At 40.3% G+C, this 17,403-nt stretch overlaps 2 protein-coding genes across 3 annotated transcripts in view; one reads left to right on the top strand and one right to left on the bottom strand.

Moving 5' to 3' along the window:
- Window positions 1-2,841: 2,841 nt before the first annotated feature.
- On the bottom strand, window positions 2,842-14,288 carry PUS7L (pseudouridine synthase 7 like). The gene is made up of 8 exons (XM_068669378.1): window positions 13,592-14,288; window positions 12,459-12,618; window positions 10,544-10,739; window positions 9,218-9,316; window positions 7,674-7,755; window positions 5,926-6,203; window positions 4,519-4,572; window positions 2,842-3,884 (listed from the first exon to the last, which is right to left on the bottom strand). The coding sequence occupies exons 1-8, from the start codon at window positions 14,286-14,288 to the stop codon at window positions 3,561-3,563; spliced, it is 1,890 nt and encodes a 629-aa protein (XP_068525479.1). The 3' UTR covers window positions 2,842-3,560.
- The window catches only part of IRAK4 (interleukin 1 receptor associated kinase 4), a 16,972-nt gene continuing 13,774 nt past the window's right edge, over window positions 14,206-17,403 (top strand). Inside the window, exons 1-4 of one of the 2 annotated variants that reach the window (XM_068669380.1) lie at window positions 14,206-14,345; window positions 15,219-15,364; window positions 15,683-15,880; window positions 16,438-16,598. In XM_068669380.1, the coding sequence (XP_068525481.1) occupies window positions 15,241-15,364; window positions 15,683-15,880; window positions 16,438-16,598 (483 nt within the window). In that variant the 5' untranslated portion in view covers window positions 14,206-14,345; window positions 15,219-15,240. Of the gene's footprint in view, window positions 14,346-14,572; window positions 14,798-15,218; window positions 15,365-15,682; window positions 15,881-16,437; window positions 16,599-17,403 lie in introns of those variants that run through there. The other variant, XM_068669379.1, reaches the window with a different exon arrangement.

Raw genomic sequence — 17,403 nt, 5'->3', positions numbered from 1 at the left:
CATTGCAGCAGAATGGCTCTAAAACCAAATTCAGTTTAATTCTACATATTTATTCTATATAGCTTCAGTGTGAAATCTCTAAATGATTCCTGTTGTGCTTTCACAAGTGAGTAGTTTTGCCATGTATTAATACAGTTCCTCTTATGCAGAGTTCTGAAATTTGGCTTATATTAATTCAAGATGAAGTGCCTTTTGTGAGGGTGGGGGATAAAGTGTTAATAGTTTCTCAACTTGGTTTCTTAAGCTTTTATTCTGGGCAGAAGTTCTTCAAGGGAAAGGAGAGGAGCTTTGTGCTCATCAGCTGGGTGTGACAGGTCAAATCACCAGCTCACGGGCACCGATGCTAAGAGAGGAGCTAATGGAGTTGCATGAGTGAGCTGGGCCAATAATCACATATCAACCTGGCTTCTGAACTGCCTTTATGATGGGAATGTAACCTTAATCCATCACATTCTGCAAGGTCTGAAAATTTGTACATTCTTATCAAGGATAATACTAGTTGTCAAATTTTTAATGCATTAAAAGTAACAGGATTTCACAGCTTTAAGAACATTTGCATTTTTCCTATTCAAATGCCCAATTAATTATCTATAATCTACACTGAAAAAAATCAACTGGCTATTGAACTTAAAACCCCTTTTGTTAGAAACAGAATCAGAGGCCTCTTTTCATGCTTTAAGGCTTATCAGAAAAGGATGTTAGCAATAAAAGTACTTAGTAAAATGAGAGATGACTAAGACCTTTTTTTTTTTTTTAAACTCAGATCAGCACACAGTGATTATCTTCTTTTCTAAATGCAGGGGCACAGCTGTTTTGCTTATGTAGGTTAGACTTAAATAGCTGAGTATTGCACTCATACGAAACTCCTTGAATCCAACAGTTCATGTACCTAATCCTGTAAAATAGCTGCTAAGATTAAAAGAATGAATTAAAAATAAATGCCCAGTGAAATAAGCAGGATGTTTACCATACAAACACTCTAATAGCTAACCTGACTTTTCCCTAGTAGAACATTTATATTATAGGAATTTAACCCATGGACACACATAATTAGCTCTTTCACCTTCAAGTTGCTGAAAGAACGATTTGCTTAAGAAGATTAGCCCTTTGAGTGTTCAATAGAAGCACTGACAAATGAGCCTAAAATGATTATAGAGGAGCTCTGTTAACACCATCTTCTGATCTTTTATTTTTAAATAGCATGCCTTTCAGTCAAAAATGTTTTAATCTGACCTCTTGCATCTTTCCAAATCAAGGATCAACTTTTAATGCTATGTATTCAAATCTCATTGTGAGGAGTTGGCTTTCAAGGCTCTTTTGAGACGCAGGGGAGACAATCACAGTAGTCCAAATGGAACTTCAGTGCTAATTCATTTCTTCTGTTTGTTGTAACTGCATGCAACATCTTGTCTGCATCGTAGCAGTTTTCCTAGTCAGCGGTGGCAGGACAACTCTTTCTGAGCTGTGCTGTACTAGCATGATTTGGGTAATAAACAGTTTTTCAGAAGACAGGTATTTTTAAAGGCAGGTGGAATACAGAAGAGGTGATACTGAAAAGACAGGAACAAAGCTGCCTCAGATGGGTCGTGGCAGGGAAATGGATTTTTCAGTTATTTTGGCTGCATACCATAAACCTGAGGTGTAAAGTAAACACTGTAACAGAGCAAGCATTGTAAGTTGCCTTCAGTGGCTCTGTAGCTATTGTTTGCATGACAGTCTATTTTCCCATACAAAAGCTAAAGGTCAATTTTTGAATTACTTACACAGACTTTCAGAGTAATCCTCTTACTTAAGGCTGTGAAATATCTGGATCCGTCACAATTTTATACAAGCACTGAAATCATGGGAATTGTATTTCCATAAGAGTGGCATAAATAAATAGTTTATCAACCTTGGGAGATTTATCTTGCTCAGCTATTACCAACAACTGAAAGACTGATGCCATATACAGAATTCAGTTCATGTTATTAATTCTCTCAGTAAAACTGGGTAGACTTTTCCCTTTTACTTTTAAGTCATACTGCCATCTACAGCTTGAATAAACACAATACTCTTGGGTTAGGATAACAGGGTAATCCAGGTTGGAGGAGATCTCTGGTCTATATTCCAGCCACCTCCACGAAGTGGGATCCACCTGTCAGACCACCTTGCTTAGAGCTTTATTCAGTTGGGTCTTAGAAATCTGTCTGGGTAGCCTGTTCCACTGTCTCACCATCCTCATGGGGGAATTTTTTTTCCTTTACAACCAGTCCAAACCTGATTTCAGTTCATGCCCATTGTCTCCTGTTCTGCTGCCACACACCACTGTGAAGCCTGGCTCCATCTTCTTGCTCTCTAACTCTCATAAGGTTCCTGTCAGGACATTCCAGTTGCACATCTAGGTCTCCCCAAATGACAGCTGGATCCTCCAGCATATCCATTTGTTCCCTTAATTTGGTGTGAGCTACACCAAACCTGCACCAGCAAACTTGTTGAGGGTGACAACGATGTTAAACAGCAGAGGGCCCAGAAGAATCCCCCATGGTATTCACTCCCGTTAACCATTACTCTCCTAGCCTCTTCCAACCCTTTTTTTTTTTTTTTTATCTGCTTGTTTGCCCACCCATTATGTTAGAACATAATGCCCTAACTTGCTCACATGAATATTGTGGAACACCATGGCAAAAGCCTTACACTAAAGTCAAGGTAAAAGACATTCTTCCGTTGTCCACAAATGCACTCATTTTATCACAGTTGACTTTTTTAATTAAGAATATAAAAGTTTTTTTTTTTTTCTTCCCAAGGGATGGTTCCATTAAAAATTCTTTGTCACCACAAGGCTTTACAGAAAGAGATCCTGCATTCTGTAAACAATAAAACAGGGTTTGTTTTTTATTATAAATACTTTTGCAATTATATTAATTAAACACCTCATCAAGTAATTGAATAAGCACTAACTAAAAAGCTATGTGCTACTTAATCCTGGAATCATTAGCATGAATTTAAGTAGTTGTATTCATCAACTCTCTGACAATGTGCCAGATGACTCGTTACTGTCGATTAAGGACTTGCACCTTTTTAAGACTTGGTGCCTGAATGCAACAAAAACACAAATATTTACTGAACCTCAGTACAGCAGCTTTTTAGTTAGGTACCTGTAGGCTACAAACTTGCGACATAATGGCTACTCAATGTTCTTCAACATTTAGTATAAACCAGCTTTTAAAAAAATATAATGAAATAAAATATACTTCTGTTTGTATTTGTTCCCAGAAAGTAACTTTGCAAGTAGGACATCAACAAAAATACGAAATTTGTGCTTGCAGCTCACAGCTTAAGTTCTGTTAAACCTGTCTGACATGACACGCAGCTTTGCATTGTTTATTCCAGTGCATACAAGGATTTGCATGTTTTTGGAACCAGGATTTTGGAGTTGTTTTTTCCCCATTCAGTATGAATCTCAATCTATTAATTTTTCATGTTTCTGGCTTGAAAGTGGGATTCTCCCTCACTTTCTTGGCATTATACATAAAATATCTCCATTGCTATAATATTCCTGCCATCTTTCATTAATTGGTATCTTAAAAGTCACATTTCATTATTTCTCTTAGACAGACCGTTGCGTAACACGAAGGATCAAGGTCAAACGATACATGAAGAGAGAGTTTTGACTCATTCAGATGGTTGTCTTCATTTTTGATTCCTTCTTCACTGCCTTCTATAAAATATGACAGATTCTGAACATTTTTCAAAATGTGTCTGTAACATCCAGGTATATTCAGTTGTAGTGGAGGCACTCTGAATTTGCACATCTGCAGTCCATCCTTGGAAAGTCTTTCATGGTACCATTGCCCAACTTTATTACTGGGATACTTGATACTATGTCCCACCATTGGAAGAACAACCTTCAAGGAAAAAATAAAAACAAATTTAAAAAAATGAAACAAAATTCACCAATTTCCCTTTAAGGAAATGCGATTACAATCGTAAATGTGTTTAAACCTTCTATTCTGGGTCCTGAAATAGCAAAACAGCTCCTTCTTTTGCTAAATACAGCCGTGCTATTACTTGAACAGAATTTAAATGAAAAGTAGCAAAAATAATAAATATATCATGATTTCTAAAACAAATTAGAAATACACTAACATGAATTTCCTTACTTGCTGGGAAAGATACAGAAATAAAGATATTAAGTTACATACGTAAGACTTCACAGGACTCTGAGCCTTCAACAATTACATGAACCATTCAAGTGTTTTTCCCAGACATAGATTGAATAAATTTTCAAAGCATTTATATCCAACTTCAAAAAAAATATTACCATACTGCAAATGACACTGTACTAATTTCCATTACAAAGTAAGTATTTTTTCCTTCCATTTGTTAAGAGGGTGGAGATTAGTTCACATGTGTTTTCTTTAATGTGCATTCTGGCAAGAAATAAGACTGCACCAGTTAATATATTCCTACTATCTTTAAAACAAAACATTTTAATCAAATAAAGAAATCGTCAACTCAGAATGTTTCAGACAGACTTACTTGGTGTATAGAATATTTGTTAGCTGACTCTTCTGGAGCAGTGACAACATGAACCTGGCAAGACAGATAAAATGTTAAGAAAAATAAAACAACTTTTTAAAGTAAAGTTATTTTAAACTTAAAAAAAATTAAATTAAGCTTTAAAAGTTTAAAAACTCTGCATTCTAGGATTATTTGACTACTACAAGGCAAAATAATCTATTCCAGCTGCGAAAAATATTAGAGATGTTTACTATAATCTACAATTTTATGTTACATTGCCAATAGCAAAAATACTAATTAAAATGTGTTCCATTGAATAGGAATATAGGAATATATGGTAAACTCAGTAACTTATTACTAAATTTGGTGGATCTGCTCTTCATTTGATTTCACCTACTTGGTTTATTAACCTTCACTTTCAAAAAGAAAAATCACAATGGAAACAGAAACTACTCTTTACAGGGACTAGAAATTGCTCACTAACCTTTCAAGTACTTTTGCTTTCAAATTTATAAGAATTTCCACCCAAGAAGTGAGATACGTTCTGCCCATGCACCCCCGTTTATTTTCAATTAAAACATTGCAAAATTATATTCTCTGTCTGATGATTGGGAGAAGGATACCTGTCTCCTTATCCAGTCAAGAAAAAGGTATGTTAACCCTGAAAGAAGAGATTGGTTGTTTCAGAAATGGACTTCAGCATGCCCAAGCCTGTGGCCAGCATACATTTCAGTGCTGGCTTTAAGATATTTGCTCACCTGTGGCTCCATGCAGAGCACCAAGGCTGTGCTATGGGCAACCAGAAACACTCCCTTGCTCTTTACTATTTTCTCAAGAAGAGGAGTGCATTTTTGAACAGCTGCCAACAGTTTAGACTCATCATCAATTTGTTTTAATTGCCTGAGTAAGAGAAATTTTGCTAAACATGCTTTGACTGTGTAGCTACAGCATGATTAGCAGTTCAGTCTGAGGCCAACTTGAACTGTGGCCTTACATTCAGTAACGTATGTAATGGCAAAGCCTGACCTTGAAAGCAAGACTCAGATCTACACTGATCTACACTGACTGATAATATCGGTCCACCCAAAGCCTAATCTGAAGGTTTTCCCCCGCCAGATTCTAAGAAGAGCATCAGATGCCACGCAGAATAATTTCTTACATACATCAATTCTGCCATTCTGTCCCTTCTCATCCCTTCACTAAAATGAATAGCCAAAACAGATAAAAACTGTTAAAACACATCTAGCATATATGCCTCTTCGTGATAAAGGGGAAAGAAGTAATGTATCTCTTTTTGATTTACCACAAACAGTAACTAATTTAATAAACATACCAAAATAAAAGCATAGGATTATTGTCTGACATATGAATGTACTCAAGTGCATTACGGTTATTTTTCACCAGAACTATTTTGTAAAAACTCACCTTGTCATTCAGGGAAAGGCCTTCATCATTTTCCTCAGTGAAGACTAGATCACCTTCAACAACTTTTGAACCATAAATCTCCAGCCTATACGATGCTGCCTCATTCCATATTTTACTGCAATAAGCATGGACATAGAATATACGCATGGAGTGAGGAATGCTGAGCCATCCTCTGGTACAGCCTTCGTGATTTACACCATAACGATTTAAAGCACGTAACAACATCTTCTCTCTCACTTTACATTCCGGCAGCATCGTGAGCGTGCCCTTTGCATCCTCTGATATAAACAAAAATAACCATATAAGCAATCACCAATTTTCCAAATACTATGTACAGGAAAAAACACACTTAAAAGGATGAAATAATCAGGTATGAATAAATAGTGTCAGTCTAACCCCTTTATGCTGACTTTTAAGTTATTATTCCCTTTCTTTCAATGTGTCATGTCAGACAAATTCCATCTTATACGCCTATCAACACAGTCCCATGAACTCTGTTCTCTGTATTTCACACAGGATAAAATCAACTAGAGGTCATTCGGTTATTCAATCCAGTTGCAGTTTCTTAGAAATGTATTTCATCGCTCCAAAGTTTTTTTAGATCGGGTAACTGAAAGTAGAAAACCACCTAGGGAAGATAATTAAATTTTGATTTTAAGTCATTTGAAAATGTATTTCATAGGGGGTAAAAAAAACATGTCTTTATTTTTAAATTTAAAAATCACAAGGGCCACTAGGAAGTCTAGGCCTCAACCAAGATGAAATTATATTTAATCAGATTTGTACTACATTATATAATAAGTTTTACATTTAAAATCTTACGTTTTACATATTTTTCCTTCCTAATTTTTCTTATGAAGAGCGATTATCTGAAGGAGCCACTGCATGGCCTTTTCTTTTAGGAAAAGGCAAGCAGCTGTTACAGAATCCACATCAATGTCTTTCCATGCATCACACAGCAATGTATAACACAGAATGATTCATCTTATCTCATCTGTGAAATGAAAAGTCTCCGTGTCCCTTGAAGCCACATATTGTAGCTGTCGTGTCAACGTACAGTGATAAGCAGGCTAACAGATGTGGAAGATTTGAAGAGATCAAACATTTGCGGTCAAGAGCAACTTAAAATTTTTCATTTTGGAGGGAAAGTTGGCTGGCTGAATGACAGAAATAAACATGACACTCAGCACGCTGTTTCTGGCATATTTTGTTGAACAGTTCAAGGAAGAAAGAAGGCAGATTAGAGGAACGTGTGGAGGAAGATACATAATTAAAAAGACATAAAACCAGAGCCCAAAGGTGCAAGAACCCAGGAGCAAAGATTATTATAGAAATTTCATAAAGTTTGATGCCCAAACGTGGTAAATGCTGAGTGTCAGTTGGGTGCCTCATTCTGCATTCTTCCTTCTAAATTAGAGAGGAAAAAGCTGCATTCCAAAAGCTAACAGACTGAAGGAGGCCAAAACTGCTTTGAGAATAATACTGTAGTCTTTTCAAGCATTATGCTATATGCCATTTATTTCTGCCTTGCACCTGAAATACATTAGTTTTCCGCTATTTTGCACATTTAGGGCCTGATCTTTATCTCATTATTAAAAGCAATACGTGCAGTTCCAGGAGTTCTGTGGAATATGCCATAAGTGACATAAAGCAACAGCAAAATAAACAGTCTCTCTCTGTGCAGCAACACTTTATTCCCTCCCAATACCTATGCTGAACTGATGAACAGACAATTTAACTGGACTTACCAGTCTGAAGAAAGTGCCTTTTTGCCTTGTTTACAGGGTCATCGGTATCTTCAGGCGTGAAGAATAATTTCACAGCTTCCACCTATAAAGAACAATATTAATAATTTATATTTTCTGCACGTAAAAATAATTATTTGTCAACTAAACAGACAATCATGCATCCAAATCTCTGCTGACAGATTTGCAACCTCTCAAAATCATTTCAGTTCTTTAAGGTCTACATGAAAGACACAGAAGACATCACAAACAGCATAGCCACCAGTGTGGCTATGTTACGTTCAGATTAAGGAAAGGTTCTGGTCACAAAGAAGGCATGAGATTGCTTTCAAAGCTCTATGAGAAATGTCTTCTTGAACATCCAGTTAGGACTCCTCTGCATTGCAACACCATCATTCTATCCTGAGCAGGAAAGTTCCTTCCTCTTGCTTCCCTGCAGCATGTTTCGTGTAACACTTAAGCTGAGCGCTTTCCTTAGACTCACACAGAGGGGCAACAATCCTTTCTTTTAATACTGAACTGATGCTGTGCCAGGGAAAACACTACTTGTAACACTGGTGGAGCCACACAGTTCGCTACCACCTACATCAGCCTGTGACTCGCCCTGTTCATCTCTTTTATTAACATTGTTGTCTTCCTCTGTATTGGGACTGTGTAAACATATACTGTCACATTTTTAACACAAATGCATGTTTCAAATTAAAAAGTAACTGAGTTAAGACTAGAGATTTGTATCATTACTCTGCAGGGACTGACACATTGTGTCAACTGTTAACATATCAGAATTCAAAACGTCAGATACATCAACAGCTACTTTTATGGTCTGCCCTTCAATTCTCTTGGAATCAAAACAGTATTGGAGGAAAAGGATACTCAAGTATTCATTTGACTTTGTAGAGCTTGATTCTGTCTTAAGCCTGTGCCAAATACTACACTAGATACACTGAAAAGTATATGACTCTTATCTTAAGGGTTATTACTTAAGAAATAAGTTCTCCTTAGCTTACAGGGGAACATTTGCTCAGAACTAAGATTTGGGCAAGTAGCCAAGGAATAATGGAAAGCAGCACTCTCTTCTATACAGCAGACAAATTACTGTGGCATTGAAAAAGCAAATCCTTTTGTACGATCCTATGTAGTATCTTGTGACATTTGCAAAAGGAATATAGACCCCCAGGAGGATAAAGAGGCTACAGGTTAGGCATTGTATAAAGATTGCTTCATTTTAGAGTTCAAATGTTGTACGGAATGCAGCCACCTCCCCGAGAAGTGGCATGATGATGATCACATTCCCATCACAGACAGGAGAATCACTTCCTCAGCTACACGCAGCTGCACCTACTGCTTACAGATTTTCTTGATTCAGCATGAAAATCTTCATGCTTGTGTTGTTGTCAGAACTAATCTGGCAATTACTTCCAGCACACAGAGGGGTTTATCTCAGAAATGAAATTGCTCCCTGGGAAGGTCAGCCCCAGCACCAGACATTGCAACAGTAATGTAAAATGAACTTGACAGTAACTACTTATATTACAAAATGAAAATACCATTTTTCCGTTCAGTAGAGCCAATCCTATTTGATCTGTCTGAACATTTTGTCCCTGGCCAAATCGCTGCGGTCCGTAGTAATTTACAAAACCTTTTGTCTAGAATTAGAAAGAATAAATATGTTAAGAACATCAAAACAGTGAGACTAAGCATACAACACATATCTGTATTTATCCAAAATACACACACTTTTTTAATCCTGAAATAACAAAACAAAAATATGACTCATTACATTAATTTAGCAACTGATTTAGAAAGGTCTAAAAAGACAATCAAGTTCTATTCTCTTCATTAAAAAAAAAAAACAAACACCTAGGTAAATGAAACAAAATCACTTATATGTAATTATTGTAAATACTACTTCAGTTCAAATCAAAGAGAGTTCTACGTGCCAAATTATCTATCGAAGCAAATGCAGCAGAGCAAAAGTAATGAATGGTATGAACTGTTGGACATTTTTTCTTTAAAGTGCTCTTTTTTCATGAGATTGTTTGTATGATTATTACAGTAGTAAAGACCAAGAGTAAAAAGGCCAGATGTAGAAGAGAGAAAGGCATTAAAGCACCAGTTGATCTTTTTTTTTTTTTCAGTAATCAAATACATTTCCAAAATTTTTACACGTCATGTATTTGGCTTTTGCACACTGGATGGTTTTCATTCAAGTCTTTATTCCTGGATTAATCTTCTTAAAGTAATTTGTGTTATAGCCATTACTTAGAAAGCAAGGGTAATTACTGCTATACAAAACATCTAAACATTTTCCATTCCATGATTGTCTTCTACTTTTCTCAGAGACTTAAGATAGGACCTGAAAAAACCCGCATCATCATCAGACAAAGGATAACAGCAATCAAAATCCACTTGATTTCAGGGGATCTTTGTCCGCTACAGACATTTCACACATATTTATTGCATCAAAGTATACATTTTTTCACCCAAGCCAAACATGCATTTTCTTCACATGACCAAAAAAGGCAAGCAGTTGACATGTGTAACTATATTCTTTTATCCTACCAACTGCCACTGTGAAACACATCACTTTGGTTGACAGCTCACCTATTGATACTCATTTGCTACCAATTTGCTTTCCTTTCTGCCTTGCTGCACCACATTGGGTTCTGAAGCCTGCAACACAGAATGAGTTCACTTATGGGCCTCCTTCAGATCACAGCTTTGTTCCAAGGATAATGCAGGAAGGCCACAAAACAGCGAAAACATCAAAGAAGGGAAATATTACCATTGTTCTGCCATTACATTTTTTTAAAGCAATTTGTGTTATAGCACAGAACTACAACCCCTTATTGGCAGCCATGCAGCTTTTTTACCTTAATATTTTCCATTGCTTCAGATATTCTCTCTTTCAAATCTGCAGAGGAGTCATGACTGTGGAGTTTGAGATCTCTCACAATTATATCAAAGTGATTGCCCTTCAGCTGACCAAGCCTAAGGTGCTGGGATGCTGAATGTATGTTCTGTATTTTCATGCCTTTTTTTTCCATTTTGCTTCCAATTTCTTTCAACCTGCATAAACAATTGGGAGAAATTATGAGCCGTCCGCTATAAAAGCTATAGAACTATAGCAATAAATGTCTTCTTTACCTTATACTAGAACGAAAAAGGCTTAAGAATTCCAAATAGATTTAAAACAGATTACTATGAGAAAAATCAAAGCAAATGCAGAGATAGCAGTCTTAAAATTCAGTTGTTATCCATAAACACTTCTAAAACGTTTGCTTCAGTTGCATTTATGTTTTGTAGCATGATGGGTGTTGGAATGAAGCAATTCATTGAACATTCTCAAGGCAACCAAACTGAATTTTGTATTTTTAATTGAATAACTCATATATTAAATATATATTGAATAATTCATTCTTCAGTCATAAAAATCTTTAAAATAAATAAATAAATAAATAAAAACGAAAAAGTAATGTCTGCCACTCTATTGGTCTCCAGAACACAATTTGCTCTTTCTTGGTCAGCCTTAACAAAAGCAAACTCAGAACACTGATTCTCTGGGTATGCTTGCACATGCCTGTAATTGGAAACACAGCTGACAGTTCAACTATCTGCCCTTTAAAGTATCCACTCAATCTCGTTGTTCTTACTTGTATTAAACAGTCATTCAAATGAAGGGAAATTTCAGCTTACCTGTTAAGAAACATTTTAACAATTTCATAAATTATTTCCTGATATACAGGAGGCTTGGAAGAATTTAACTATTTTGCTTAAATGTTTATACATTAAGACAACGTTTTGCCTGTTCTCTTGAACAAATGGCCTTATAGCCTGGTTTGCAGCGGAACTCTACTATCACTATTTATTTATGTTAATTTCAAACCCTAAAAACAAATTCTACTTCCCTTTATTTGGGAACTGTTCTTTTTCTCTAGGACTTAAAAACCATTAGAAAGTTAAAGTTGGGGAAGAAATAAGTTATGTTTTTTACAACAGCATTTTTTTTACTGCAGTTACTACTACAGAACTTAATTATATATATATATATATATTTTTACCCACTGAGTTTTGTACAGAGTAACAAAAATGAGGAACCGAATGGCATGACTTGTATTATTGTCATGTTATTCAGAACCTTTACACTTGGTGGCATCTTTACTTAGTCTCAGGTTTCTATACTGGGCGATGTAAGAGAAGCTGATATTCAGGACTCTAAAAGAGCATCTGTCCAAAGTAAAATTGCAGTGATCTAGTTTATTTTTTTAAATTTGTATATGGCTCTTAAGTTGTCTGTGGACCACTAGATAATACTTTGATAGTTTGTGGAAAACTGTTGGGTCACGTAGTATAGGTTCCCTCTCTGTTCCTGCCAATAGACGGTATTCAGGAAACTGTGAAGGGGATCACATGAGCATGAGTTAGTAGGATAATGTCCCAGACGATATAGTATACTCGTATTATTAAAACAAATGAATGAGGGAAGACTTTTCTTTAAACTCCCACACCGGTGGACTTGAATCTTATGCTGTATATATCCTAAAACCACAAAATATTAAAGCTATTACCACTGTGCTACAGGAGGGGAAGACACAGTGGTAAAATGACAGAACGGTTTGGGTTGGAAGGGACCTTAAAGGCCCTACAGTTCCAACCCCCCTGTCATGGGAAGGGATGCCACCCAGTAGACTAGGTTGCTTAATGAACATTTAAGTATCAACATGGTGCAATCTGCTGATTAACACATTAAAATATGTCTCAAACTTCATATACCCAGATTTCTAGTACCTCTCAGGAGTAACCTTCTTCACAACCATAGGTTGGTAAGTAATAGCCTTCTTGTCTTTGATGCCAGTGTAACTGAAGTCTGAAGGAAGAACTCCAAGTTCAGCAGCCAAGATGCCAATTGCTTCCAGTGTTTCTAGGTTTTCTTTCTGAAGGGTGAAAGCTGAAACAATCATCTCAGAATTATTAGAAATTTGATGCAAATCATACAGGTGCTCTTCCAGAGCAGATGTCCTGTTCTTCCCTTCAAACTATGACAGCATGGAAACTGCAAAGAAACAGTGCTCCCACTGTTTCCTCTCCCACCCCACAAAATTAAAGGAAATGGGACTTTTTCCAGTATTGAATGGGAAGAATAAAGATGCATTAAACAAAACTCAGAACAATCAATCCTCTGCTGGCTTTAAGAGCAGTACCTGACAAAATGCAACACAATTCAAATAACATGTCTTATTCTTAGAAACACTTGGTTTATTAGAAAACAACTGCTTTAAGAAATGAGATCATAAATCAAATCTGACCTTTCTAAACTGTACAACATGAAAACACATCTTTTCAAATCCCTCAACTTCTTTCAAGGGAGAACTAACGCATGGGGAATAACAGAGAATTAGAGATACAGGCAAAAGAACTGTAAGCATTAACGCTGAACAGTTTATGTAAATTATTGCAGTAACTTGATTCACCCATCTCAGGTCTGTTTTTCAGTGATGGAACTATATTACACTGGGAAAGATTTATTTTAGGATAAGCAATGGGTGCATCAGGCCTATGTATCATAGTAAAGTGATTCTGAGGGTCAGTGTTAGTGAAGAACACTGTAATACAGAATCACCTAGGTTGGAAGAGACCTCCAAGATCACCGAGTCCAACCTCTGACCTAACACTAACCAGTCCTCCACTAAACCATATCCCTAAGCTCTACATCTAAACGTCTTTTAAAGACTTCCAGGGATGGTGACTCCACCACCTCCCTGGGCAGCCTGTTCCAATGTCTAACAACCCTTTCAGTAAAGAAGTTCTTCCTAACATCCAACCTAAACCTCCCCTGGCGCAACCTCAGCGCATTCCCCCTCGCCCTGTCACCAGGCACGTGGGCGAACAGCCCCAACACTTCCTAAAACCACGATATTTACCTGTGTAAACTTCTTGCCCGTCAGGGGAGCCCTCAGCAGGCCGTTTTCGGGACCGCCTGCCCCGGAACCGCACGGTTATCGCCATGTCCCCGCGGGGCAGGGCGAAGCTCTTGGTTTCCAGCAGCTTCCCGAACCTCCTGCCCAGCAGGTGGTGCACCGCCCGCCGGTGCTCCTTGTCGGCGTCGGGCTCGAAGCAGAAGGTGGAGCCCTCCGCCTTGGCGTCCAGGAACCTGAAGAAGCCGCTGGCCTCGGGCTCGCTGACCAGCTGCCGCAGCTCCCGGTAGCCCTCGTCGCCCCTCACCACCACCTCGCGGCCCCGGGTGGCCGTGGCGAGGAAGGGGAAGCGCTGCCGCACGGCGCTGTGCACCCCCGCCCGCTCCGCCTTGCCCCCCGGGCTGCCCAGGCTCAGCTCCCCGCCGCCCCACGCCTCCCGCAGCGCCCGGGCGAAGCGGGCCAGCCGCTCGCTCGCCTCCTCGCCCAGGCAGCTCGCCAGCGGGTCGCCGGGCGGCTCGGGGAGCCCCGGGGCAGGCTGCTGCCCGCCGGGGGACGGGGCTCTGAGGGGAGCCGGCTCCGCCCGCGGCCGCTCGGGGCCGCGCGGGGGCAGCGGCAGCTCCCGCACCACGAAGTCGCCGGGGCAGCTTTTGAGGGTGCCGCGGAAGCCGCTGTGCGCGGCGGCGTAGCCGAAGGAAGGCAGCATGGCCCCCCGCGGGGCGAGAAATTAAAAGTCGAAATCGAGTCAGAATTAAAAATGGAGGTAAAATTAAAAACACGCGGTTGAAATTTAAATAAAAGTGGAAATAAAGGCGGCCCCGCGCGCAGGGGTACGGATCCAAGATGGCGCCAGGGGGCGCCGCGGGGAGGGGCGCGGGGGAGCCGTGAGGGAGCCATGGGGGCGCTACCAACTCCCTCCAGCGGAGGGGGGGGAGAGCTCTCCCCCTCTATTCCCCCTCCCAGTGGAGCGCCCCGAGAAGGCGGAGCGGAGCGCGCTTCCGCCAGGCCGTGCCCTCTTAAAGGGGAATTACGCGGTGGGCTCGCTCCGGGCGGGATGAGCCGGGCGCTGGGCCCCAGCACCCCGCTGCGCCGCCTGCCCTACGGGCTGCTGCAGCGCCTGGCCGCGTACATCGACCCGCAGGACGGCTGGAGGCGGCTGGCCGCGGACATCGCCGGCCCCTCGGGGGAGAGCAGATACACGCAGCTGCACATCAGGTCCCCGGCTTAACGGGAAGTTCCCCGGTCCCGCAGCGCGGCCCCGTTTTTGGGGTTTTTAGCAGCAATTCGGGGGTCGCGCTGCGCTGCCCCGGGGGGTGCCTGCGGGGGCTGGTCCCAGCCCGGGTCCTCTGCCTTCCGCCCCGCCTGGCTCTCCAGGCAGGCGATACGCGGCGAAATCAGCCAAAATCAGCATAAAGCAGAGCCACGGACACGTAAAACGCACTGCACGTCCCCAACACAGCGTTGAATTTGCGTGTGTTACACCCAAATGTGAATTTCCGTGCTGGTTTTCATGTCTCTGAGTACCTCACGCAATCCGTTACATCCTCGTTTTTAACGTCCTTGCGTTCGCCGTTGATCTCTGCCCCTGCCTCCCCACGGCACTCTTCTCAAAGCCTCTCCTAATTTGTGCTTTCAGGAGGTTCGAGGCCTTGGAGCGCATGGGGAAGAGCCCCACCTGCGAGCTGCTCTACGACTGGGGCACCACCAACTGCACGGTGGCGGACCTGGTGGAGCTGCTGCTCAGGAACCAGCTCCTGGCACCGGCGAGCCTTCTGCTGCCAGGTAACCCACCCCTCTGGGCTCTGTCAGCAGCCCTTGGGGGGCTAAAAAGCCTCACAGCAACCTGAAGGTCAGAAAGGATTAGCTGAAAATAACCTACAGTGGATAGCTTTGTCATTATTTACAATACAAGCTTTATAGAATTGGTTTAGAGTGCTGCAAGTTTGAATAAAAACCCTATAGTATTCACATTAGAAGAATATAATCTTTTCATGGAGTTTATATTTTGCATAATCTAAGTTAAAAATGCCATAATGTTACTTGTTTGTTTGTTTTCTTATTCCTAACACAGTTAACGCTTTCTCTAAATTCCGTTTTCAGAAGCTGTCAAGGAGGCACAAGAAGTTACGTTACCTCTTTCTTCGCAGGAAACTTTGCCCATAGATGAGAAGCGGCTGCCTATACAGGAAAAAGAAGTGGCAGCTGTAAAACCTAGTCCCTCTCAGAATACAGAGGAGCAACCTTCAACTGCTTCCTACTTAAGTCAGGAAAACAACAGCTCACAGTCTAGTAACACGGGTAGGTGCTTAGTTTGCAAAATTTAGGTACAATCTTTTTTGTTGATCCGTCCTTCACCTCTGTGAAATAAATCCTAGGAGCACGTTGGAGTAATGACTACATTCCTATCTCCTTGCTTTTGTTTTTTTTTCTTCTGTGTGACCGTGAATGAAGCTTGTGGTAATAATAAGTCATTAGAATATGAGATGCACCCTGCAATTAGTGTGGCTACTGTAATGGAAAACTTAATTATTAATCAAGTTGTAATTTGTTTAGTGCTACACATAAACCTGTTGCCCTCTTTCAATACTGATTTTGTAGACTGTTTAGCACCTTGTCCTTTAGAGCTGGATCTTAAATATCAGAAATACCTGAGAAGGTTGGAGAAAAGATGACTAAGGAAAGATATTTTTTTAAAAGAAAGATTATTTTTTTTTACATTTATTTCCTTGCATCAGAAAGTAGGGCTCTGTTATGTCAGGATCTGTGTTGTAGCAGATAGACAGAGAATCAATTCAATGTGCTTGTCCCATAAGCAAAAATGCATTTCTGTGTTAAATGGCATATATCTCTCTTAGATTTCCACAACTTTTGGTTTCGTGACTTGGAAAGTGTTACAAATAATTTTGATGCACGACCAGAATCAGATGGAGGTAATAAGCTGGGAGAAGGTGGCTTTGGCGTGGTGTTCAAAGGCTACATCAATGGCAGAAACGTGGCTGTCAAGAAACTTGCTGCTGTGAGTTATCCTCAACATCTTTTCTGAAAAATGACCATATAGTATAGTCTTGTCTGTCCATGGAAGGCGTTGAATGATAGGTTTCAAAAAGCATCCCTACATTAAGCATCAGTTGAGTTGAGAACCTTATCCTGTAGTCCTGTGTGTTGTGCATGCTGTCACTGTCAGCAGAGATGATGTCTTACCTTTCAGTAGTCCTTATGGTGGCTCGGATAGTTGTTGGGATGAGCAGGGTGCTTCCTCATTTCCCTTCCTCCCCCTGCACACAAGAAGGGGCAGAAGGGAAGGGGAGCAGGCGAGGTTTCCCTTCTAGTTCCTATGGCACAGTCAGGTGGGAGACTCACAAGCTAAACAAACTAAATAGGTATTGCTGTATAATTTCAGTCTTTGTAATAAATGTTTTGTGTGAATAATTAATTTTGTAACTAGTAAGTGCTTTTAGTAGGAAACTGCAGTGAAATAAAATGCACAAGTAGGAGAATCCAATGAGGTAAAACTCACAAATGCACGCTGGGTGGGGAACGAATTGAAAGCAGCCCAGAGGAGAAGGACTTGGGCATGGTGGTTGGTGGAAACACCCAGTGTGACCTGGCAATGTGTGCACACAGCCCAGAAAGCCAACCGTGTCCTGGGCTGTGTCAAAAGAACGTGGCCAGCAGGGCAAGGGAGGTGATTGTCCTCCTCTGCTCTGCTCTGGTGAAACCTGGAGCATTGCATTCAGCTCTGGGGCCTAAAAGAGGGCAGTTTTACATTAGATATTGGGAAGAAATTCTTTACTGTGAGGCTGGTGAGGCCCTGGTGCAGG

Source organism: Anas acuta, chromosome 1 (genome assembly GCF_963932015.1).
Source record: "Anas acuta chromosome 1, bAnaAcu1.1, whole genome shotgun sequence".
In the NCBI taxonomy this organism is placed as follows: Eukaryota; Metazoa; Chordata; class Aves; order Anseriformes; family Anatidae; genus Anas; species Anas acuta.
This window is presented reverse-complemented; position numbering and strand designations above follow the sequence as displayed.

What these genes read in the sequence shown, in the direction of transcription:
- PUS7L (XM_068669378.1), bottom strand. Translation starts at nt 14,288, where the DNA reads ATGCTGCCTTCCTTCGGCTACGCCGCCGCGCACAGCGGCTTCCGCGGC. An exon ending in AAGCAATGGAAAATATTAAG is followed by an intron (nt 9,317 to 10,543) that starts GTAAAAAAGCTG and finishes TTCTAATTCTAG; the next exon opens with ACAAAAGGTTTTGTAAATTA. An exon ending in ACAAATATTCTATACACCAA is followed by an intron (nt 3,885 to 4,518) that starts GTAAGTCTGTCT and finishes TTTTCCTTGAAG; the next exon opens with GTTGTTCTTCCAATGGTGGG.